The sequence below is a fragment of the Pleurodeles waltl genome, chromosome 6 (assembly GCF_031143425.1).
Source record: "Pleurodeles waltl isolate 20211129_DDA chromosome 6, aPleWal1.hap1.20221129, whole genome shotgun sequence".
Taxonomy (NCBI): domain Eukaryota; kingdom Metazoa; phylum Chordata; class Amphibia; order Caudata; family Salamandridae; genus Pleurodeles; species Pleurodeles waltl.
Genome location: NC_090445.1, coordinates 1,699,338,991 through 1,699,365,416, shown reverse-complemented (window position 1 = coordinate 1,699,365,416; position 26,426 = coordinate 1,699,338,991). Strand labels below are relative to the sequence as shown.

Below are 26,426 nucleotides of genomic sequence, written 5' to 3'. Positions count from 1 at the left end.
CAAATCTACCCGATCTTTCCTGAAGAGAAAGTAACAGCAACATTTTGATTATGTTTCTGAACATTTCAAAATCCCTGGCAAACAGTTTGGGAAACATTAAGGTAATTAACCTTATGCTAGTTTAAACAAATTGAACAAAAACATCTGGCTTACCCCAACCACCAATGGACTTTCATCCTAATTTTTTTTAAAAGAGGTAGGGCAGATGGTGTGGGCGACAGTCTCACACCTAATGTCAGGATGTGATGTACCCATAACTTGTATGTAGTCGTACTGCACTAGAGTGTATGTCTGGGACTCTACATTTATCTCAGAAATGGGAGCCCGGACTACCAATCAAAGATAATAAAAGAGGAGGATGAAATCGAGATCAAATGGGAGATCCACTGCAAGTAATTCAAAGGGTTGTTGCTAAAAACTGGATAAATAAAGAAGAGAAGAACAAGGTGGGACAATTCCTAAAATCAGACAAGATGGGTCCACCAAGACTATCGGAAGGTATTGGGTACCTGGGGAGTTGTCTCTGCACACAGGAGCGAAACAGAAGGGGCACTGTCAAGTGGTTGAACAAGCTACACCCATCCATCTTGGTAAACTCTTCTGGTGCAATGGTCCGCTGTTAGTGCTTTTGAAGGGTGTGCAGGGGCAAGACCCCTTGCAAGGTTGTGCAAGGCAATTGCCTGCTTTATCCATGTCTTTATATGGTTTTGAAATTGAGCAAAAGCCAAACTAGAGATCTGGGTTATCCCTAAGTGTCAAGTACACATAGAATCTTCAAAATATTTGGGATGTAAATTGCACAAACAAAATTTACAAATTTTAAAATGTAATTAGTGTTTCTTTAACATATGGCTCTGTTTTCGCCTTTATATACAATTAGATCTCAGATTGAACTGGGAACCAGTTACCTTTTGATACCTAGTGATTAATATCTACCATTCTTACACTGATTTCCAGGATAAAAATCTCTGCAGAGCGAATGGTCCCTCCAAGCCTAGTTTGCTTTTTAGTCTTCTCTTCTGCTTTCTGTAGTGGGCCACGTGGCACTAGCGAAGATGGTGTGCTACCCCAATGATAGTATTATTTTGCAAACCTTCCCCTACTCGTCCTTCATTCCTTCTTCAGACATGCCACACAGCTGATTTGGTCACTGCGGCGCCATCGGGAGCTCTTTCCACTCTAAAGCTACCTGTGACTGCGGGTGGATTAGGTCTTCTGGACTTAGAATGCTTTTATTCAGCTGCACAGGTCCAATGGGTGGCTCGCTGGCTTTCTGCCCACCTCCCTGCATGAGATGGGGTTTACCAGTAAAGGAAGGCTTAATGCACTGCTCATTGTTTCCTACTGACCATTCTACGGATCACCGTCCGGGGTTATCATGCACGGCTTTCTCTTGCCTTGCCAGAACCTGTAAACTCACTGACACGAAGAAACCCGGTGCTCCTGCACTACCTTTGCTAAGCCTTCCCACTCGCACAGGATGGCTGTGCTCAGAGCAACTCCATCAGTGGCATGTTGCAGGTGTCTTAAAATTGGGGACTTTGTTTCTGAACAGTGAGCTACTAAATTTCCAAACCCTTTTGGCAGACTACCATCTTCACCCTGGTCAACTCCTTACTTACAACCACCTTAAATAATCATTAAATGCCCTATTTCAAGTCTGCCACCTAGCACTAACCCTACAAGAGGTGTGCCAGAAGCTCTGTACCATAGGAAATGGTGGCAAACTGATAGAATGGGTGTACAGATCTATCCTGCAACATGAAAACCACTCCAGGTCTTCTCGTCATACTACCTGGGTGATTGATGTGGCCAAACCTCTGCAAGATATGGACTAAAATACTGGACTTTCCCAACAAAGTATCCCACAGCTGTCACTTTAAGTAAATTCATAGTGCTTCCTTGTGAATGCATTCTGCCTGTTGCTTGCCATCGGCCTTGTGGTTTGTAACTCACAATTTGATGCTTTCAGTTTGCTGTTTTTATTTGTTTTAGGCTGTGCAGCTTGAATTCGTCCCTTCCCTTGCCAAAACCTTATTTACAGTATCCTTCCGAGTGCTCCCTTTCTGTAAACAGGCCTGTAAATCTTGTTCTTATCTTATCATATTTGCTGTGCATTCAAAGAACAAAGTCAAATGTCAGGCTCTGTCTTCGGTGGGAACTTAGGGGGTTATTCTAACTTTGGAGGAGTGTTAATCCGTCCCAAAAGTGACGGTAAAGTGACGGATATACCACCAGCCGTATTACGAGTTCCATAGGATATAATGGACCCGTAATACGGCTGGTGGTAAATCCGTCACTTTTCCGTCACTTTTGGGACGGATTAACACCTCCTCCAAAGTTAGAATAACCCCCTTAGTGTTTACTTTCCTTTCTCTAACTTCAAAGTGAGAGGATTTATGCGACAATCTTGCTGGATACTAGGGTTAGGAAAGAGTTTTTTCTATCACATGACAACATTTAAATAAACTTCAGAATATATCAGAATTAGAAGTACAAATCAAGCACATTTTTGTTAATTTTGAACTGTGCTGGAAACAAATACCTTTACATGATTAAAACAAATCATTGCATTAGGTGATGCAATTTCCACACATTATCGTCTGTGCACAGTATAGTTTGATTGAAAAACTGTATATCTGTGCAAATGTAATGGTCATTTCAATAAAAAATGGCAGTGTGTTAGAATACCATCCATACTGCACTCCACCCTGCTCTGCACCACTACACGCCACTGCACCCTACTCTGTATCACTCTACTTTACTCCACTCCATGCCACTGCACTCCTCTCCATTCGGAACCACTCCACATTATGCCACTGCACTCTATGCTACTTCACACAATGCCTCTCTACTCTACTCTGTACCACTCTACTCTATGCCACTGCACTTTACGCCTCTCTACACCACTGCGCTCTGCTCGTCTGCACGCCATACCACTCCAGTCTAGGCAACACCAATCTAATCCGCACAACTCCACTCTCTGCAACTCTGCAACACTGCACTGTACCCCACTGCACTCTAAGCTAATACACTCTATGCTAATGCACTTTACTCTGTAACACACAACTCTATGCCCCTGCACTCTACATCAATACACTGTACATCACTCTAATCTACTCTGCACCTCTGCACTCTATGCCAAGGCACTCTACACTACTTTACTCTATGCCATCACGCTCTATGCCACTTTATGCAACTCCACTCTAACCTGCACCTCTCCCCTCTAAGCCACCTCACTCTACTGTGAAATAATCTACTTTATTCCACTGCACTCTGTGCCACTGCATTCTATGCCACTGCACTCTACCCTGCACCTCTCCACTCTATGCATCTGCACTCTACTCTGAAACAATCTATTCTACGCCACTGTACTCTATACCACTCTGAGCACTGCACTCTAGTTCAATGCACTCTACAACACTGCAAGCTGACGCTCTGCAACACTGCACTGGCCACCACTATACTCTACACCACTCTGCTCTGTACTACTGTATTCTGCACCAATATACTCTATTCCACTGCATTCTATGCCACTCTACTCTGCCCAATGCCACTGCACTCTGCAACAACTGCACTGTATGTCACTGCCCTTTACTCTGCACCACTGTACTCTATGTCACTGTTCTCTGTACCACTCTACACCACTGCACTGATACTCTACTCTGCAACTCTGCACTACACCACTCTACTCTATGCAACTGCACTCTAGGCACTATACTCTACTCTACACCACTCTACAATACTCCACTCTGCACCACTCTGCAGCACTCTTCACCACTGCACTCTGTGCCACATGAGTCTACAATGCACTCTATGACACTGCACCACTCTGCATTACTGCACTCTCTGCTACTCTATTGTATGCCACTCTACTCCACTGCACTCTATGTAACTCTACCCCATGCCACTCTATGCCACTGACTCTGCACCAATGCACTCTAAAGAACTGCACTGTACACCACTACCCTCTACTCTGTACCACTGTACTCTACGCCGCTGCTCTCTGTGCCACACTACTCCACTCTACATCACTGCACTGACACTACTCTGCAGCATTGCATTCTCCACCACTGTACTATACACCAATGTACTATGTACTACTGCATTCTATGCCACTGCACTCTATGCCACTCTACTCTGCATCACTCCACTCTACAGCACTTTGCTCTACTCTGCACCACACTACACTACGCCACTGCACTCCCTGCAACGTGAGTCTACTCTGCAATCTATGCCACTGCACCACTCTACACTACTGCTCTCCCTGCCACTCTATTGTATGCCACTTTACTCCACTGCACTCTATGGCACTCTACTCTGTCCCACGCCACTCCATGCCACTGCACTCTAAACCACTGCACTCTACGCTAATGCACTCTAAACAACTGCACTGTACTTTGCACCACTGGGCTTTACGCCACTGCTCCTATGCTACTCTACTCCACTCCTCACCACTATGCCACTAACTTTAAGCCATGCTGAACAGCAGCTACTCTGGTGTATAACTTGGCTAATGGCTAAAACACATTAGCAAAGCCAATAACTCTTTCGTAGATGAGACCTATTGCTTTGCCAATGTTTGTTAGTACTATGAGGTACCGAAGTACCTGAAAGAATTGTGAAAAGTACAATTACATCACAATAAAGGCTGCTACAAAATGCGCGAATACATTTTGGTTAAATAAAAAAATAAGGCGCTTCTCAAATACAGATTTTAATAATATACAGTTAATACCTAGTACTAAAAAAATTTAGAACACTCCACTAAAACCACACACTCCACAGCTCACCTTGGAAAAACCATTACAATACCTCTCTAAAAGAAATAACTTTGCCACCAGAAAACTTCAAGTGACTCGTTTTAGTAAAGTCAATGCAGGTTTTCAAGCCCCTTTGTATTTGAAGATTTACCAGTTGGGCACATTTGCATGTCTTTAGGGAAGGAGACCCCCTGGCAAGAAGGTCTGATTCTTATCCTTCTGCCCCTCCCTCAGAGCCCCTCCCCCAGAGCACAGGAGACTCCCTGCCTTCCAGTCCAGTGGGGGAAACTGATCTGCCCGTAATTTCGCCCTGCCTCCGTTGCCCTTTAGGTGAAAGGCTAAAATTACGGACAAATGCCGCCCGTTAAAGCTTTCATTACGGACAACGGACGGCAGGGCGAAATTACGGACAGTCCGTGAAATTTACGGAAGGGTGGTCACCCTACCTTGCACAATGCTTGGCTACTCAACCAGATAATGTATTTAATTGCTGAGCCTCTGGCCACATAAATTCTACCTTTTTCAATCCTTAAATCAAGGATGTGGTGGTGAATGAGTCCCACTGTGAGCTTTGCACCTTGTTGTTAAGAATCAATGAAACAGCTGTCACACTAGCCAGGCAGAGATAGATCGCAGGAGATTTCGTGAATTAAATTCATAAGTTTATTCTTCAGGAGAAAAAGCATTGGCCAACCAACTCCTCAAGTCACTCTCCATTTCATCTGAATGTTCCGCCTTCTGCTGTGACGTAGCTCAGCCTTCCATCTACAAACTCTGAAAGAGATATGCACAATATTGCAGTTAACTCTAAGGCCCATATTTATACTTTTTTAGCGCTGCATTTGCGCCGCTTTTTGCCGCAAAAGCGGTACAAATTTACAAAACACAATTGTATTTTGTAAGTTTGCGCCGCTTTTGTGTAAAAAATTTCCCAAATGCGGCGCTAAAAAAGTATAAATATGGGCCTAAGTGTCCTTTCATGGGGCGCCACGCTCATGTACTTGCTGAAAGCTGTGCTTGTCTGTAGGAAAGTGCCCCTTTTGGCATGGTTACTGCTGGACCTGGCCCTTTTGGCAGGCTCATCCCCTGACTTTTTGCCTCCTGCCTCCTATTTTTTCTGACATGTCGCTGTTGTCTCTAGGACTCTGAGCACTTTAGCACTACTGACCAGTGCTAAACTGCAGGTGCTCGCCCTTCTAAAGTTGGTATGATTGGCTAACACCTAATTGCCATATTTAATTTACCTGTAAGTCCCATGTACATTGGTATCCCCATACCCGGGCCTGTAAATTAAATGCTACTTGCGCCACCCACTGAAGTAGCCTGGCGCAGAGCCTGTGCACGCAGCTTGCTGCCACAGGGACCTGGCATCTAAATTTACTTGCCAGACCCGGAACTCCCCTTTTATTACATGTAGGTCATCCCTAAGGTAGGCCCTAGCTAGTCCTATGGGCTGGGTGCCATGTATGTAGGGGGCAGGACACGTGCCTAGTAATATGGCCTGTCCTGGTAGTGATAAGCAGCCTATTTGATTGCTGTGAGTGCTGCCCTCTCATAGGATTGCATTGGAAATGCCCTGCCTTATGTCTAGGGGGTATAGTCTGATTTATGAGGGGTAGCGTAGGCATGTTTGATGTGGTTGTAATGGTAGTGAGAAATGATGCTGACTAGTGGAAGTGGATTTTTATTACTATTACAGAAATGCCACTTCTTGAAAGTGAGCATTTCTCTGTGCTTATCTCGCTGGTGTTTTGCAGCTTGACTCCAATCCACATCTGGTCAGGGTGACAGTTGGGCTTTGTGCATACTTTTCAGACAGCCTGTACACAGGGAGGGTGGAGTTGTCACAGGGTTGCATCAGCATGCTGAATAGTCTTCCTGGGCTGGGAGAAGGGAGAGGCGGGGCACACCTGCATTTGTAAAGGCTGTGCCCTGGCCTCACACAAAAGGGTAATTTACCCCCAACTGATGTTTGGAGCCTGTGCTGGAGGAGAGAAGGGGCACTCCCAGAACCAGTTGTAACTGGTTGGAACCTCCTCTCCCCTTCTTTGTGAAACCCTTGCAAAACTGAATATAAGTACATGGGATTTTCCCCCACAATTGGGAGACACTGGAGACATTCTGGACAAGAAACATACTAGACACAGAATGCTGGAGAGACTCACCGGGAACCGCCTTGGACTGCTTTTGCTGGGCTGACCTGTGACCTGCTTGGTCACTTGGAGGAACTGCCACTGTCTGCGTCCCCTTTGTGCTGGCCTCCTGCTGAGCCCTGCCACCCTGTGCACTATCTTTAGTGTCCCCAGGGGCTGGGGCTGTGGCCCCTGACCCCTGCATCTGCCTGCATAGCACGTGCAGAGCGCTTCCTTTTACTTATATAGTGCCTTGGGAGAGCTTTGGCTCATCTTGCATAGCGCCTTGGAGTGCTTCCTCGTGTTGCCGCTGGAAAAGGAATCACCACCGCTAACCTGGTGGCTTATCAGGAGCAAAGACGGGAGCGCGGCTGAAGTGTGCTGCTCCCCGTGCCCCTGGGGCACCACAAAATAAATAAAGGAGCGAGCGCGCTCCTAACGGTGCCCTGGGGTGAAGCATGCGCAGAGGAGCGCCCCCTGGGCACCAGCAGGCCCCAACTCCAGCCTGATCACCTCTGCGGCTCGGGAGGGCTGTCCAAGGCTCGCACACCACGCTGGGTGCTGGAGCCCTTGTACGAGTGGGGTGGAGGCCTCATCAGAGGCCCCCTGCTCCACCGGGCCCCATTTTAGTTGTGTGCACTGCGGGCAGTCGGAAGCCTCATCAGAGGCCCCCGCGCCTCCAGGTCTCTCTTTTGTTCTTGGGGGCCCATGTTGCTGTTGGGACCCCACATTTCCGGCGGTGCACTAGCCTCATTGAAGGCCCCCCGCACTGCTTGGCCCTCTTGTTGTACTACCCACAGAGATTGTAGGGGCCCGGATTGGGCATGGGCCCCCAGAGGGGCCCCTGTATCGGAAGGAGGGTGTTCGTGCTAACGGCCCCTGTTTGAGCACAGAGAAGCTCAGGGGGCATACAGTTTTCTTCATGGCAATCGAGATGCCTTGCATATAAAAAGATAGGTACTTTTGGTGGCATTTAAACGGATATATTTGCTGCTCATGCCTTGCCTGTATTTTCCAGATGTTCCTTTGATGGGCATGCTGGAATGTTATGTTAACCTGTTCCTTTTTTAGATGTGCCATATATTTGCTAATGTTCCTTTTATGGGCATTCTATCCTAATTTGTTTTCATGACTTGCCATATGTTTTCTAATGTTCCTGGTATGGGCATTTATGATACTTTCATGACCAGTGCATCTCTATAGTAATGTTTTTCCTAACTACTGCTTATGTTGCAGAATAATAAGTAACCTGTGTGTTATATGTGACTACTGCGGATTTCTGCAGAGTAATAGTACTGTGCAACATTCTGACAACCGCTCGGGTAGCAGGGTATTACTTACATGTTTGTGGTCTAATTATGATTCGTACAATACATTTTATTTTTCTAACTTGGTGTTGTGTTTCCTTTGAGGTGGGGATAGTGCGTCATGTGTGTTATTTGTGTTGTGCAAACGCTTTACACATTGCCTCTGAGATAGGTCTGACTGCTTGTGCGTGTAGGAAAATACCCTCTTTCTTGACATGGTTACCCCCATTTTCTGCCTGATATCAGTGTGCTTGACTGTGTCTACTGGGATACTGCTAATCAGGACTCCAGTAGTTATGCTCTCTCCTTCTGAAATTGGTTGTAGGATACTGTTAACACAGTATTTCACCCGCAATTGGCACACTGGTGCCCCCTTATAAGTCCCTAGTATATGGTACCTAGGTACCCAGGACATTGGGGTTCCAGGGGATCACTATGGGCTGCAGCATATATTTTGCCACCCCTATGGAGCCCATGCAAAGACTTCTGCAAGACTGCCATTGCAGCCTGTGTGAAAAGGTGCAAGCACCCTTTCACTGGCATTTACACTGCACCAGGTAACTTATAAGTCACCCCTATAGCAAGCCCTCCAGCCCTGAGGGCAGGGTGCAGAGTACCTGTGTGTGAGGGCACCCTTGGACTAGCAGAGGTGCCCCCACGAACTCCAGGGTCATTTTCCCGGACTTCATGAGTGAGGTGACGCCATTTTACGCGTGTACTGGACATTACATAGGTCACTACCTATGTCCAGCTACATAATGGTAACTCCGAACATAGGCATGTTTGGTATCACACGTGTAGGAATCATACCCCCATGTTCTGGCAAGCATCGGTTGTATGCTCCCAGGCACTCTGGGGGCTCCTTAGAGGACCCCCAGTACTGCCTTGACTGCCTTCTGAGGTTTTCCAGGCAGCCCCAGCTGCTGCCACCTCACAGACAGTTTTCTGCCCTCCTGTTGCTGGAAAAGCTCGATCCCAGGAAGGCCGAACAAAGGATTTCCTTTGGGAGAGGGGGTGTTACACCCTCTCCCTTTGGAAATAGGTGTTACAGGCTTGGGAGGGGTAGCCTCCCCAAGCCACTGGAAATGTTTGAAAGGCACATTTGGTGCCCTCCTTGCATAATCCAGGCTACACCGGTTCAGGGACCCCCAGTCCTTGCTCTGGCGTGAAACTGGACAAAGGAAAGGAGAGTGACCACTCCCCTGCTTATCACCACCCCAGGGATGGTGTTCAGAGCTCCCCCAGAGGGTCCCTGGCTATTGCCATCTTGGATTCAAGGTTGGAAGGGAACTCTGGAAGCATCCGAGTGGCCAGTGCCAGTAGGTGACGTCACAGCCCTCCCCTGATAGGTGCTTACCTGGTTAGCTGATCAATCCCCCTTTCAGAGCTATTTAGAGTCTCTCTTTTGGGTGGTTCCTCAGATTCGGATTGAAACACTCTAGCAGGAATCCTCTGCCTCTTCCACTTTGGCTTCTCACTGAAGAAACTGCATCTGGACCCTCCAGGAGCTCTGCAAGCTGCAACAAAGAAACAAGACAATTTCTGCAACATTGTATCTCAAGCTCCTGCCAGCAACTGCAACTGTTTCCCAGTTGTGAATCCCCTGAAGACAGCCTGTCCTCAGCCTGCATCAGAAGAGTGAATGAATCTCCCTTGGGGTGAAGAAGTCACTATCCTGCTTCTGCAAGCACCAAGTGCAACGATGACTGGCTGCGTGGATAACCTCTCCTGCTGAGCTGCGTGGATCCTGCATCACGGGTGGTAGACTGAAGTGGTCCCAACAGTCCTCATGTCCAAATGTCCAACTTTGGTGGAGATAAGACTGTGCCTCCCTACGCAAGACAGTACCCCTTTGCACTAAGTGTTTTGCATCTGCCAAGGCTTGTTGGCATCCTTCCACAAAGTTCTTTGTGCATCTTGCAGCTCCAGTCCCTAGCACTCTATCGTGCTATGCACAGCTTCCTGAGTGGTTCTCAGGCGACGTGGGAGCCTTTGTCGCAGTGCTGCGTGGGCCTCTCTTGCACCTTCTTTGTCTCTGTGTTGTGCACACTATATCTCATTTTGATATAGTATATACAGAGCCAGCTTACTACACAAAGTAAGCATAGAACAGAGAGTTCTTAGCCAGAAAACATGAAGAGGAGGATAAGACTGGTAGATTGTTGTCCTGGCTAGCATGAAGCGACACTTCGTATACCTAGATAGGGGCTGTCTATAACTCAGGGGTCACCTTTCCTAAAACATTAATAATGTCTTTGGGGCATTTTATAGGTCACTGTATGCAGGTGCCACAGGAATGCAGATCTCATATTATATCAGGGAAGCCCGGCTAGTGGGACCAGTGAGAGTTTGTTCAAAGAAATGAGAGATACCTCTCAAATGAAGGAGACAGAGTTCTACAAACTAAAAAACACAAACATTCCCCTGGTTAAAAAAAGTAAACTTCCGAACAATCACTCACTTATCGAAACATAGCAACATAGTCAATCTAACCCAACACCACAGGAGTGTGAAAAAAAATGCAATACACAGGAGTTTGAAGAACATACAGGGTTTTAATAATGTTCTTTTAAAATTCATACATGTAAACATTTCATTACATAAAAAAGATCAAAGAAGTTGGACCGGGTGGCCTCATTTGCTATCGAACAGTAGGGGTATAAAGAGTTAAGAACAATTGGAGTGTAGTGATCATATAACACCATGATGAGTGGAATGGGTTCCTGGAAGTGAAAGCACATTCTGGATTAGAAGACTGAAAAGCTGTGAAAACCCACTGACTGCAGCAATCTACAACACTAGTTTGATCCACATCGTTAAGGAAGCATTAACCACTGCTAAGTGAAGAGACTGGACAAAGAGAAAGTAATAAAGTGGAGCATGTGGTTCATTAAACAATTGATTGTGAACGAGATATCATTGGGAGGAGATATATACATTTATTAGGCCTGAAGAAGGTGGCGTGTACATGTTGATGCCACCGAAACATGTCAACGGAATTTAAAAGCACGACCTACAGAGCATGGATGATGTCTATATTTTATTGAATGCACCCATTGAGATCCAGTGGCATAACTAGTAGGTTTGCATCTATTGTGAAAGACGAATTGGACTGTCTTGAAAATTCTCCCTTTTTGTATTATATGCATTATGTTGATGTATTTGTGTTTTTATGTAATGAGATTTTTAAATGTCTGAATTTTAAAAGAATATTAGTAGAACCTTGCATGTTTTTTCAAACTCCTGTGATATTTGGTTAGATTGAATATATTGCTCTATTTGATGAGCCACCGCCCTCGGAAACACCCCCACTCCCATCGACCACGGCCGCAACCTCAGCGTCATCTTAGACTCATCGCTCTCAATGGACCGACAGGTAAGCGTTGTCCCATTGAGTTGCTTCCACACCCTGCGCATGCTTCAAAAAATCTACAAGTGGATCCCGACCGAAGCCAGAAGGACAGTCACCCAGGCCCTCGTCAGCAGCCGCCTCGCCTACGGCAATGCACTCTACGCCGGAACCACCGGCAAGACCCGGGAAAGACAACAACGCATCCAGAACCCCTCCGCCCGTGTCATCAAGAACACCCCACGACACAGCCACACCTCTGCCCTTCTGAGAGACCTATACTGGCTGCCTATCGACAAGAGAATCACCTTCAAGCTCCTGACCAATGCCTACAAGGCCCTACAAAACGCCGGACCAGCCTACAACTCCACTCCACTCCACTAACCAGGCTCTCGCCAACATCCCCCTCATCTGGTAAACCACAGCTGGAGGAAGATCCTTCTCCCACATCGCAGCCAAGACCTGGAACACCCTCCCCAACCACCTCAGGCAGTCCCCCACCCCGTCACAGTTCAGGAAGGACCTCAAGACCTGGCTATTCGACTGATCCTCAGCACCCCCCCCCCCACCTCTCCCAGCACCTTGAGACCCTCATAGGTGAGTAGCCACACTCTACAAATCCCTGATTGATTGATTGATTGATTGATTGATGAGTGAGTGATTGTTCAGAAGTTTACTTTTTTTTACCAGGGAAATGTGTGTGTTTTTTGGCAATAAGAGTTTGTGCCTGGCAAAAATACACCACGAAATGTCAGAAGGTTATTTAATCTGCTAAATATCTGGTTTCAAAATGGGTGTGTTACAGCAGTAATCTCTGTAAATATTGAAAAAGCTTAAAACACCCTTAGATTGAGTTATCTTGTCCTCATACTGTAGGGAATGGGCTTTGGGTGAGATATTATCCTGGATACAATTGCTGTACAGTACAGCTATGATCAGAGTTTGCAATGGCAGGAGGTTTCTAAAGTGTGGGAGGTGCATAGAGGAACAATGTAGGGGTGCCCATTGCCGACATTACTGTTTGCTCTAGCCACGCAACTGTTACAGAGAGGAAACTTGTTGTCCGGTTACACCCACATTATTTTGCTACATGTGATGATGTTTTGCTTTATGTTAGAAATCAGAGTATTGGCCTGAACCCTCTCGTCGGGCAATTAGACCGCTTTGGCTCAGGCATTAAACATACTGGAGAAATGGCTGGTCTGTTTCCACTTTGGGTGGTTGAACGTCTGGATCTTTGGCCCATGTCTCTTTGCAGTTGTCTGAAAGGACCTTTAAATACCTAAATGTCCAAGCCTACCATGAAGATGTGGACAACATAGATGGGAACTTGGGTAAACTCATTAGCACTGCCAAAAACGATACGAATTTGAAACAAGCTGCCATTGTCCACCATGGATAGAGTTGCCCTCTCCAAAATGATTCTGTTACCCTGCCTGCTTCATTTTTTTGCAGATGTAACAATCGTAATTCCCAAATTTGTGTTTGCAGCATTGAACACCATATTGCTTGATTTGGTTTGGGGCAGTCGCTGTTGCAAAGTAGCTGAATTTGCACTAACCTGTCTCTGAGGGCTCTCTTAACACCCTTGTTTGTGAAAATGACTATTTAGCCTCCAAACTACAGTGGGTGGTTAGGTGGCATGCAGATTCTTATGCAGTGGAACCTAAATCCATCACAGGAGTGGAGAGACGTGGTCAGCTGGAGACCAGCGTACTTTAGTGAGTTTTGAGCAGATACGTCAGGTGTGCGACTCATTGACCACATAAAATACAGTAAAGAGGAAAACACAGCAGAGGCAGGAATCACACATCTGCAGGAGAACAAAGAACACGTGCATTCAATGGTTGATCTTTAAAGTTCAAGCAAGGACACGCAGGCACTCCTGTCTCACGGTGCCTCCGATGGACAACAGGCAATTTCAAACTGCAAAGAGACCTCAAACAAGTACAAGAAAAGCATTATTAAAAGTAAAAAGACAAGCTGGAAACGAGCATTTGCAATGCAATAGTTCTCCATATTTAGAACAAGTTAATTGTCATCTTTTAACAACATCGCAGGCGAGCAAAAACAAAAGAAAACATGAGTGGAGACTGAGAAAAGACGACTTGGCAAAGTAAAAGGAAGTTAGCTTTAAAAAATAAAACTTTGCAATTTCTGCCTGTCCTGCTGGGCACGTTTTTGCCAGGAACATGCCTTCTGTTTGCGGGGCACTAGAAGTTAGAACAAAATAGTACCATGACCACGTCTGGCGCAGCACACTGGTACTAATTAAATTGAACCAATTAGTGCTTGATCCCTGCTCCAAACAGAGAAACTGAAATGATGCCAGACGTGCCTTGACGAATTACGAGGCTGTAAAGAAGAGTGCCACGCAAACCAACAAGTGGTGAGCGGCGGGCGGGCTCCGAGCCCTTTACTAGGGCATGGACGCACAGGCTCGACCCTAAAAAGAATGTGTGTTAGTTTCAGTTTGGCACAACCTGCTTGCCAGCTAAACACACCAGTTTGTTCAAGCATCACCATTGCCTGTAGGCAAATACAGAAGTTAACATAGTTTTAAGATGGAAATCATAGGGGAGAACAGCCACAGGGGACGCAAGTCAGTGCTTAGTTTGTGAAACAATAACTGCCAGGGCTCAGTGTTTTGCTCATAGACCGTGGCCGGTGCTACCAATATCAGGTGGGCCAGATACCAACGCTGAGTATTGAGCAATGCTCCCAACATGGAAGTGGACCGAGGGATCCAGGAACCTTGCAGCTGTACACAGGGGCATGTTAGGTGACTTAGCATTGCCTATATGGATCATAGAGGGAGCATTCATCACAGAAAAGTGCTTAGAGGTGGGTGCTGCACTTATCCTGTTTGACACCAGAGGGGGCCAGAACAGTAAAACTGCAGCAAAATCCAGTGCATCCAAGTTTCTAGTGAAAAACAAATATTTCCTTTGGTGGTGTTTTGTTGGTTATAATGAGTTTTAACTGAAAATAGGAAACCCTAGGGATTACTATACTATGGAAAAACCTCATGTGAGCAAACTACTCACACTTATTGTCAAGAAGGGGAAGGCACAACTAGCCGGACAGAACAGAATGTCAGTTGAGTGGAGTTCCTATGAAAACCGTCAACAAATGTTTATTCAGACCACAAGTCTTTAAACAACATAAAACCCTACAACTTCCACATAAATGCAATAAAATTCCCACAATAAAACATTTAAAATGAGCATTAAAATCTTTACAATCTTCCTCATATAACCACATGGTAAAAATCCCTATCTGGACATGCCTAAAAAACATTTTACAGCAATTAAAAACCTGCCAGTGGTCATGCAACATCCAAGAATCGCATATCCGTCAAGAATGAAACTGCTTGTGCATGATGTCTAATGCCATATTTTATGAAAATTGGCCATAAAAATGTTCTCTGTAATGGCAGGACAGTCCAACAATCCATTAGAATGTGCATAACATAGCATTGAGTTCCCAGGCCACAGGTGCATTTGCCTGTAGAGTCCATTAAAGTCAATTTTATCCCTGATGAGCAATAACCGGGGGTAATTCCCACTCTTGCCCTTAATAATTCATATCTTATCCTTCGATTCGGTAAGAGGTCCAAATAAGGAAACCAATCTTTCTTTTCCCATGAATTTAGCATAAACTGGACGGAATATTTGCCCCCTAAGTATTTTCAATCATATTCTCCAGACAATTCCTTACTGTATATTTGAATATCCTTCTTAGAAACTTCCAGATACAAATGTTAGGAAAACAGGAAGAGGAGGAGTCAGACTTCAAAAACAATGGCAGAGGAATTTTTCTATTTCTAAGGTGACGGGTGGATTGCTTTTCTCCAGGGTGAGGATTCACCTCATTATGTACGGAGTGTGCAAGGAAGAGGGACAATGTGGAAATGGATGCCTTCGGTGGCAGAGGTGATGTTTATAGAGTTCTTCCAGCCAGGCTAGAAAGTCATACTGAAAAAGTCAATTTCTGCCAGAGCCCATGTCAGAAGAGCACCATGTGAACCATTAATATGCCCTTGACTTACTTCTTCTCCACTTAAACTGAATCCTCATTAACAACTGAGGTAAGAGATTGCCCGAGGTACCTGTCAAGTTGAGTCATTGCAGTTAAGCCCTTAGTAAGACCCCTTGGCTGATATGTACAGATACATGGATACATAATAGCAGTTTTTTTTACAAGGAATAAAAAGAAGTTAATCAGGTCACTGCTATTTGCTTTGTCTTTGTTAGTACTTTGTTAACATTTCTGATCAAGGAATGATTGAATCTCCAGATTGTTGTATCCTTGATGAGGGATGCTTTAGGCAGAGCAGCCTGCAGGGGGTCTCTCCAGTGGGAAACAATGGCCACCTCCTTAGGTACCCTAAAGCTCTTGCTGTAGGCCTTAAGGACAGAATGAACAGATGACTGAATGACCTTCCTGGGATTTAAGATCATCTTTCTGGCGTTGAAGAAGGTGGCCCTGTCCGGCTCTCTGTGAACATGCTGGAGAATATCTTCTCCAGGTACAGCTTTCCAAGACGATGTGTTAAACAGGTCAGTGGATGTAAATTTAGTTTTTGGAAATATATGGTTTTCGAAAAGAAATATACCAGCCTCTGGATTCTGTTTCTGGAGATGAACCATCATGCTATGCCAATCTTCATGTTTGTAGGGCAGAAGGATCTCATCCAGGTCGTTGAGTATGACATATTTGCTCCTGTACATATTTCTGTAGATACAGTCATTCAGTGTGACTGTTTGCCCATAGTAGCCAATGTCTTTAGGATCCTTAGAGTATTTCCATGCTTTTGTCGTATTCAGGTACTCGTGAATCGGCCACGGTACCACTTCCACTGTCCCTTCAGCGGTGTAGTACTGCAGGATTTCGTCCAATGACGCACTGCAGTTAGTTCGATATATCATGACCTTCTGTGCCCCAAGCAACTTATACATCTCTATTGACTGTACAACTTGTAGGATGTTGTTGTAATTTCCAAATAAGTTGGAAATGCATACTGTAAAATTTGCAGAAACTGTCTGAGCTTTGCGATTCTTTATTTCAAATACTGGTAGTTGGTCACTGTCCCCTTCCGGCCACCAATTAAGAGACATATACTTCGGGTTGCAGTTTGGTGGCTCGGCGCAAAGCACATCTGCTGGACCATAAGGAAATCCAAACCTGTCGGTATGAATGTCCATAGTAGCCTTCTTTATGGACAAGTAGCCGCGTCGAGAGCGACAGTGAAGCCAGCAATACAGATCTTTCACTTCTTGGCGGTGAGCGATTACAATGACCCGAATTCTCGGTGTTTCTCGGTCATCACGGTATGCACCGACAATGAAGGTTCTTCTGTTTTTCAAAGGTGTGATTGAACCTTCAGAAATCTCACCAGTGTATGAGTCTCTCTCTTTATTTTTTAATTCAGTTGCATGGCTTGAACTTGAGTTGTCTGTTTTTATTCCCTTTGGTGCCAAATATTTGCTTTTTGCTGTGTTTATGTTCAGACTGTACACGGTTATCAGGACCATAAGTGTAAAAACAATGAAGATACGTTTTCTGTTGATAGTGGACATTTTCAATTTCGATTTCAAATCAAAAGGCCACGCTGATTGTCCAAATGGAGATCTGAAAAACAGAAAAAAATAATAATACAAATGTGAGGGGCGAGTTAGTGCATTTTATTCTCATGAATTATGAATTCACCCTGATTCTTGAACACCTGGCAAATGGTTGCCAGTGTATAAATACCCCTCATAGAGAAACATGCATGGGTGAAAAGGACATATGCAAAAGGTGGGTGATGACTCATTAGTGGAGTGTCAGCGCGCAAAAGCAAAACAAGAAAGCGAGGTTGAAAGAACGTTAGGTATTTGTAATCCTAATTCTGCATCAAAAGTGATTATAAATTTACAATATCTCTAAAAAATATTAAAAAACTCTGCTTAAAGGCAATGTGGACAAAGGCAAAAGAGTCCAACTTTTTAAGACCACCACTTCAATCCCAATAGCGTTCATCTGACTGAAAGCAGATTAGAAACTGACACTAGCAATGAGGGCTCCTGAAGCTGCCATCTCCCATCATTCATTGAAGGGCAGTTAGGCTGTTGCTTTTGGAAGTCATTTAGTGGATATGCAAACACCACTATCCAAAGTATGGGCCAGATTTACCAAAATGTCACGCTCTGAGGCAAGACCTTGCTGCTCTGCCCTGCACCATAGGGAAAGGGCAGGAATGCACCATATTTATCCAAAACAGTGCATTCTTGTCCTTTTCCCCTGCGGTGGTGCCATGTCGGCTGTCTAGCGCCAACGCAGGCACCCATGCACCTTGGTGCAGAGGTGTCTGCGTTGCACGCAGGATTCTTTTTGTGCAGGATGGGAAACCTTCCCTTACAAAAACAACCCATAGAAGCGTTCCCCTCTTTCTATGTGTACGGCATAAGATTTTGACGCATTCACAGGTTTTCAAGTCCTTGTAAATCTTAGAAGGCATCAAAAACCATTGGAGTTGCATGGCGCACCCACCACAATGGCCATGGAACTCATTCCCATGGCAGAGTAAGGCAACGCAGCGAGTTGTGCTGCATTGCATTTCTCCATATTTATGAAGCCATTCAAAGCCACGCACAGTGGCTTTACATGGCTTCATAAATATGACTTGGAGCTTTGTGTCGTGCATGTACCACTCTGCTTTGTTCAAGGCCCTCATAAATATGCCCCTTAATGAGCTAGAAACCATTCCAAGATGTAATTTTCTAGCCTAGTGTACTGGGTGAAGGCTCTGCTTTCATTTAGTCCCAGTCACCTCAGGACATAGGCGGCTTTGTACTGATAAAAGAAAAAAAATAATGCCAAAGTAAAAGCAAAACAGATCCATTCCAATAATTAGAGTGTGTTTTGGGTCAGCCCATTGTGTACTATTGGTTGATATTTTTGTCAATCTCATTTGCTTGTTCCTTATTTGAAGTCTTTCCTTCCTCTCCTTGAGGTTGTCCCTTCCCTCTAGCATAGTGTCTTTACCATCCTTATGATTGTACTGTATTATTCCACAGTTGTACTTTGTCAAGTCGTCCCAAGTCCCACATCAGGTGCAAGAACACACCACGCATGGAGCTTGTAGTTAATGTCTTTACTCATCAGGTACAACATGTAACTAAACTCTCAATATACCAATAACAATTAAACACCACACCCGGACACCTCCCAGATTAATTACGTAATGTCCTTCGTACGTCTGCCCCTAGTGGTGGCCTAATGCTCACAGCTCTGAGACACTACACATATCAGGAAATTACTCTTTCTTTCAGCACTCCATGGGTATGTGTGTTTTTTTTGCAGTTTTCTCCATGTGCTGCACCCACCTGTTCTGATTAGCTTTTTTGTCTTTTTCTAATATAACTCCTCCAGCCACCCAGCTCCTCTGTTGCTCTCTGCCTCACTGCTACCAGTTCTTCCTGCCACTCTTCAGCATTGATTTACTCGCCCACCATGTCCACTCCTCACCATCGCCCTCGCCTTTGAGTTCCTTTTTTTATTTTATTTTTATTTTTAGTACTTTTTTTCCTGTTTGGAGGGCCTGGGAGCTGCAATTTGCTGCAATGTGCTGCCAGGCCACTCCTTTCTAAATAAGGAACTTCCACACGCTTTTTATATTTTTTTCATTTACCAATCCAGAAAAGATGTCCAACGTGCACACGTACGTCATCACGCTGAGGTCAGATTAGTGTGATGACGCATACTTGATGATGCATGTACTTATAGCCCGCATCGGACTAGCGCATTAGTTTTTATTGTTTTGTTGTGAGTGCTGTTCATTGGTAATAACCATTTAGTTTTTTTTTGCAAGGTTTTGCAGCATTATCAAAAGGTACTGGTAAAGGCAAAAAGAGAGACTTGTTGACTTTGACAATGCTTGTTTATTCTTGTACCAGTATAAGCACACAGGGGGAGAACTTCCATTGGTGCAGCTGGTGCAATGGCACCAGGGCCCACGGAACCCTGAGGAGCCTATTTATGAGAATTTCATGCAGTGAAGCACAGCAAGTCACCTTAATGCGCTGCACTGCATGACAGGGAAGGGCAGGAATGCACCATATTTAAGGCAATACGTTGCATTCCTGCACTTTCCCTGCGCTGTTGCCATTTTGGGACACCTTCCTGCACAAAAACAATCCCCTTAGGCATATTTGTCTATCTATATGTGCTGCAGAATGCAGCACACATAGAAACAGGGAGTAAGGAGGAGAAATAAAAATATTTCTTCGCGTTAAGGGAAGGCGTATCTTTTTGGACCATTCCAAAGTCTACCATGGGAGTTGCATGGGAACACCATGTCAACACCTGTGGAACCCCTTCCCACGGCAGAGTAAGGTAATGAATGATCTGCGCTGCGTTGCCTTACTCCAGATTTATGAAGCCACTCAGAGCCACGAAAAGTGGCCTTACCGCTCTGCATAAATCACATGTAAGGTATGCGCCACTCTTGCATCTTGTTGCCTGGTGCAAGAGTGATGCAAACTGGCTCATAAATAGCCCCCTTATTACTGACGAACTTTGCAATTCAAACAGTAGCCATGTGGTTCAATTTCCTTTCCTGGACTAGATCTCACAATAGCTGCCAGCTTCTCCTAATGTTTATGCTGTTATAGCTTTCACCTCCTTATGGTTTAGTCTTAACCTCAGGGCCATTTTGGAATGCTTGCTGAATGTTTCCTAAAATGTTCTTCATCACTAAAAAAAGCGTCCTTCACAATGCAATCTTACCCTAGAAGGATATGGATACTCTGCATGAGGTTTAACTGGGCTTCTTGTTACCAAAATGCAATGATAAATGTTTACACAAAAAGGGGAAACCGTCTGAAGTGCTTCTAGGTCTGGCTAGGCTTGCCAAAGATGATCCTGTCCACTGTGCCAGCTGCCCCTGGCCACAGTTCACCTGAAAAAGACTCACAGCTTGCTCAGAATTTCAACATTTTGTGGGCATAAAAATGAGAGGCAGTGCCTGTGAGGTCTCTTGCTCTCTGTATACTTGCATGGGGGATGGGTTGTATCAGAGTCTACACTGAGGATTTATGTGTGATGCTGCAAACATCACCATGCATAGGCTACGACCAAGAGAGGGTCCAATCCAGGGAGGGTGAGGTGGTGGGGACCGGGTTCACAAAACCATTTGAGTACTAGAAGTACTAATGGAGAAGTCTTTTTCATGGTCATACATCTTTGTAAATTGGGCCCAAAACTTCGAAAATTCAACCAATTTGGCTTCATGGCAATTGTGAGGGAATATTCATATACTATAACTACAAATGGAAAGGGCTGTGCCCTCTCTGTGCTTGTACTAACAGGGCGGTGGATGTTTCGGAGCCAATTCACAAAGGCATGTAAGAGTACTTAAAAGAGTACTCCTGTCGTACTGTTTCCCACATGCATAAATGTTTATGTCAACATGACCCTGGGTATTTACTGGGGATTACTTAGTGAGGGAGTAAATCTGATAATCTTTTAATTAGTAATGAGTAATTGTGCCAATATGAAAATGGATTAATATTGAGTGATTCAGCAAATTTGAACTTGAAACGATCATTATCAATTGATGGTGTAAATTTCAATAAACACTGAGCTTTAATGAGTGATGGTGTATATCAGAATATGGATCTATGTTTAATAAAAAAAAGCATTCTACTATCTGAACATAGAGTAGGGGGTTCAGAGTGATGAGGTAAATTAGACAATGCACTGAAAGTTGCAATGTGATGGTTAATTATACACATTTCAGCATGCATAAATTGTGAATGAGGGTTGGTGCAAATCTGACTGATGGTAAAATTTATGGCATGCACGAGTGATTGGGTTGTACTATAATTTTCACCTAGTTTCATAAAAATAGCATAATATCGAATCTCAAAACCTACACTTAAAACATCTCAAGAATTTATGTTCTGGTCACAATTTTTCTGTAGATCAATATTGCGATATAAATAACCATTGATGACAGAGTGATGACGCAAATCTGAACACGTCAGGGCTACTAGCGGTGGTACAAACATGGGCATGCACTGTGGATTAGTGAACAAACGGAAAACATGAACATGCTTTAGTGAAAACTCAATTATGTGGCAAAGCTGAACTGATGCTACGGATACTCAGTGGTGGGGCAAATGTGAACATGCATTACATGTTACTGAGTGATGTGGCAGAACTGGCCATGCAGATTATAGGTGACGGTGCAAATCCGAGTAGTCACTTAATCTGAACATGATCTAGGGTTAAGGAGTAATGATGTAAACCTGACCTCGCACGAAGGAGTGCTCAGTAATGGGCAACCTTAAACATTCATTCAGGATCACTGAAATATGTGGCATATCTGAACATTCACACTCAATACTTTGTGGGCATTCTTGGCGCAGTGCTTTAATGGCATCATGGGGGTAATTATCCCCATTTTTATTGTATTATCACTACTATTCAGCCATGCGCTCACTCACCCACCCATCTGTCCTTGGCCTCGCCCATGGTCCATGCAGTCACCCTTTAAAAACACGTGCACTTCACTCACTCCGTCACTCATTAATGTTTCCATCAGTCCCCTCACTCATCCACCCAATAAACGCATTCTCCCATAGACTTTCCACACACATTAACTCCCCAGTGGACGGTGAAGCACCTTCGCTTAAAAGCCCAGACCTATTGCGTTTGTCAACGTGTATTTGGGTGACTCCTCCCCTCGAGCAGCCTCCTCCAGCATCAGTGAGAGGAGAGGACGCCTCCAAGTGTCTCCAGAAGTGAGTCTGAGCAGAGCAGCCTGAAGATGGAGATGTCTGGAAGCCAAGGAGCACCACTACATGCTGTGTACAAGGGTGAGTTATAGTAAGAATGCTCATATTTATAATTACAATGATGGTAACAGTCTGTTACTTTATTCAGTGGCACCTACTCCAGTATCTGGCTAGAGGGACGCGCCAGACTGCGTTGTGACTTCTCCTGGAGCCATCAGACAGACACAAGTCAGATAGACAATGGAAAGGGTCGGTGTGGATTAGAGAGCCCTGCTGTCCATGGAAGGCCTCAAGCTGGCAAATCTACGCCCCACTTGGGGGGGGAGATGACAAAGGAGGGAAGAATATTACTATGAGGCTCCTTAAAACACCACATGATTGCGAATTTCTGCTTATTGGGCAGAAAAAAGTAAAGCTTCACAAAACAAAGAATAGCAACTCTACAGCAATGCAGAGTTCACGACTCAGATTGGAAATACACCTTTCATCCTCCTGTCGGTCTCTTATTGCCCCACATATCACACATGTAGTTCCCTCTTGTTCTTATATTGTACAGCACTCTTTTGTCATGTAAAGCACTCAATAGATAGATAGACTGATTGACAGATTGACTGATTGACAGATTGACTGATAGATAGATAGACTGACAGATAGACTGATTGATAGATAGATAGATAGATAGATAGATAGATAGATAGATAGATAGATAGATAGATAGAGGTTGAGTATCTGTAAAACTGTTTTGTATCTTCATTAAATACGCATTAACCCCCCTAAACCACCACTTGACCACGACTGTCTCTTTATTTGACTGAGGAGCTGGACACTTTTCCAGAGTATAGCTACACAGACACAAATAAGGAAAGGTTCCTTATCTGTAGCATTTGTTCTCTGTCATAACTATCTTCATTAATACATACAAACTGATTATCTTCAAACATTTCCAACATTTTGGAATGCTTTCTTAGCAGGGAAAATGCATAGTTGTAAAGGTAGCTTTTTTCTAATTTTTCAATATTTATACAACAGATGCTATTAAAAATCAAAACAGGCTTAAACATACCTAGAACTGTGTTGTGTGTATTTTAAAAATATTTTCTCCCTTTTAAAAAAAGTATATTGGAATCAGTTTTCATAATATATATACAGCCTCACACAGAGGAATATCTATACTGCTGCTTTGCTCTAAAAGAGGAGGCAAGATATTTTACAGTTAGTGAATCCATCAATCAAGGGAAAAGGTGTTACAGGCAGGTAACCTTTCCTTTTCCATCGTAGCATCTTCCATAAGACTCAAACCCTCAGCAGAATAATAAGATCATCCCTTTTCCAAGGGTGGGGAGCCATGAGGAACAGAAGCAGACACCATGAACAACTATCACATGGTCTCACAAAGCAAGGGGCTACTTGGCAATCAGATATGAAGTGAAGAATGAGAAATGAAAGTTCAGCTACCGTGCAAACAGATATTCCAATCGCTTCCTCTTCAAAATACTCCTGCTGATCTATTTGTAAAACAGAGATTCACACAAGGGTCACCACTTTCCAGCTAGTTGTAATCAAAGACTTAAACTAAATATCTCAAAACCTCTGAGCCCCGAAGGGAGGTATACTAGGAGAAATGCGTCTGTGGACTGCTGAGATATATCAGATGCACTTCAGTGTCTGCAGAAACAGACTGCACTGCAAGCCCCTTTCAGTCTTCATGCAAACCCAAGATGATCAGAAAACAATGTTCACTGTGGTACACTTGAGTAAAAGAGGCATGTCTGCCCCCCACCAGACAAGTACAATACTCCTTAGACTTTCTGAACCCAGAGTATGTGACCATGTGAAAAAAATGATTCACTTAAAGATTAAAATTGGGTTCCCTTTGGATGTGGTGCCTTTGTTTCTAGGTTTCTATGTATTATACCTATGATCTCCAAGGCAACTGCATACACTCAGGTCAGTGTTTGTATAGCTTCTAGTGTTGGAATCACGCTTATGTGTATAACAATTCTTCACGGGCGGCCTCTCCACGAGAGCGGAGGAGCGTCGCCCCGCTAAAAAAATGCCCCAGAGCTGAAAAATAAAATGGTAATAAACTTTTTTTATTACCTTATCATTGTTCAGCACCCCATCCTGAACCGAGTGTCAGGACGGAGCAGGCCACTTCTGCTCTGCTGCTGAGTGGCAGCAGCAGGGATCTCTGCACTTCACTTTAAAGTGTGCGTGTCCCTTTGGCCGGCCGTCTTGTGACAAACAGCCTGGCATGTGCACTTTAAACTTTTCTAACCCAGCTGTCTTAAGACAGCTGGGTTAGAGAAAGGAGAGGCCTTGCAGCACTCTGGTGAGCGCTGACAGAGACTGCTCCCACCAATCCTGCCGCTGCTTTCATGCTGGTTGCCAGCATGAAAGCAGCATCAGGTTTTGGTAGCGCTGTTTCCTGGTCCCCATGCCACTTTGGAGCCACAACGAGAGGAGGATGCCGTGAGGAGAGGGAGACCTGTTGCCGTCAGGTAAGTGCCTTTTCTTTTTTTTTAAATAATATTATTATTGTATCCCCTAGACCCCTCGCCCCCCTGGCGTAAATACAAACCAGCCGCCACTGCAATTCTTTTGAATTCTTTGACGGCTATTGATGAGGAGGTGTAGGACATATCCGTTTGGGGACTCTTCCGCCTCTTCTACAGATATTTAGTTATGTGAGAGTTTTAGTTAGCATTGGCTAGACCCGAGAGTACCAGAGCTCTTTACAGGTCATGTGAACAGAATCCATAGAATGAATACAAGGATTTGTAAGAGTCGACATAGTATATTCAGAGGGGAAAAAAACAACACAATGTTATATAACTATATTAAAAGGTATCGAAGGATACAGCATTATGGATCGGTCTCTTTAACACCAGAAATAAATGCTTAATTGGGTCAAGTGACTGTATCAAATGATCTCATCGGTGTGGCTTGATCGTGGGGTAAAAAAAAAGAAAAGAAAACAAACAAAAATGAGTCAGGTTGGTAGCAGATTGAAGTATTTCTTCAATCAATAGAGATTTCAGATTCCATTTGAAACAAGTATAGGAGGGATTACAGCAGAGATACTTAGGAAGTGAGTTTTAAATCCTTGGAGCGTTTCCTGAGAAAGAACATTTTTGGATTTTTTCTTTTCAGTTTGGGAGGGATGAGATGAAGTGAGAAGGAACTTCTGAGGGCCCAAATTCCTCCCCTCCCAATAGTTTATTTTCCAGATATTTGAGGTGTGCAGTGTGAAGGGATTTGTGGGGGCTACAAGTTGTCTTGAAGATGCATCTTCTTTTTATGGGAGGCCAATTAAGACTCTTGAGAGCAGGTGAGAAGTGATCAAACCTTTTGGTTCCTGTGAGAAGCCTGGAGGCTTCATAAGAGTTGTTCTTAGAGGTGTTAGGTGACGTTTTGGGGTCCCAGGGAGGATGGTGTTGGTGTAGCCGAGTTTTGAGAGGACTAGTGATTGCACTACAGCCGTTAGATCATAGGGGGGAATAAACAGTTTGATTTTCTTGATATGTTTCAGGGTGTAAAGCGCACCTTTGGCTGAGTTGTTGATGTCCTCTTTCATTGACATGTTTCTGTCCAGGACGATTCCCAGGGACTTCACAGAGTAGGAGAGTGCAAGAGAACAGTTTAGTGCGTCTATGTTCTCAAGCCATTCTTAGATTGGCAAAGGCTTGTTTGGGGGAAAAGAGTTCAGTTTTATTGGGTTTCAGTTTTAAGTGATAGGTGCTTGGCCACTTTTGTATGTTGTTTATTGTGGTGTTCAGATGGCAAATGCCTCTGTGAGATGTTATTTTGTAGTAAAGTTGTATGTCGTCGGCGTACAGGTGGTATTTCACACCATCTTGGCTCAGGATAATTGTGAGTGCTCCCATGAAGAGATTAAAAAGGGCTGGAGAGGATAGGTCTTGTGGAAATCCTTGTGGAGCAGTTGTAGGTAGAGAGACAAATGCTGATTTGTATTTGTTGAGATTCATGTTGTAGAGAGGGTGCAAACCATCTCGAGAGCATGCCATTGATACCAGTGCAATGACTGAGGGTCTCAAGTAAAGCTTGTTGATTACCTGTATCAAATGCTG

The 26,426-nt window shown here is 44.3% G+C and overlaps 1 protein-coding gene across 1 annotated transcript in view; it reads right to left on the bottom strand.

Moving 5' to 3' along the window:
- Nucleotides 1-10,737: 10,737 nt before the first annotated feature.
- Nucleotides 10,738-26,426, bottom strand: part of LOC138301370 (beta-1,4-galactosyltransferase galt-1-like) — a 109,177-nt gene continuing 93,488 nt past the window's right edge. Inside the window, exon 2 of the mRNA XM_069241789.1 lies at nucleotides 10,738-17,185. Within this exon, the coding sequence (XP_069097890.1) occupies nucleotides 15,775-17,133 (1,359 nt within the window). The 5' untranslated portion in view covers nucleotides 17,134-17,185 and the 3' untranslated portion in view covers nucleotides 10,738-15,774. The remainder of the gene's footprint in view (nucleotides 17,186-26,426) is intronic.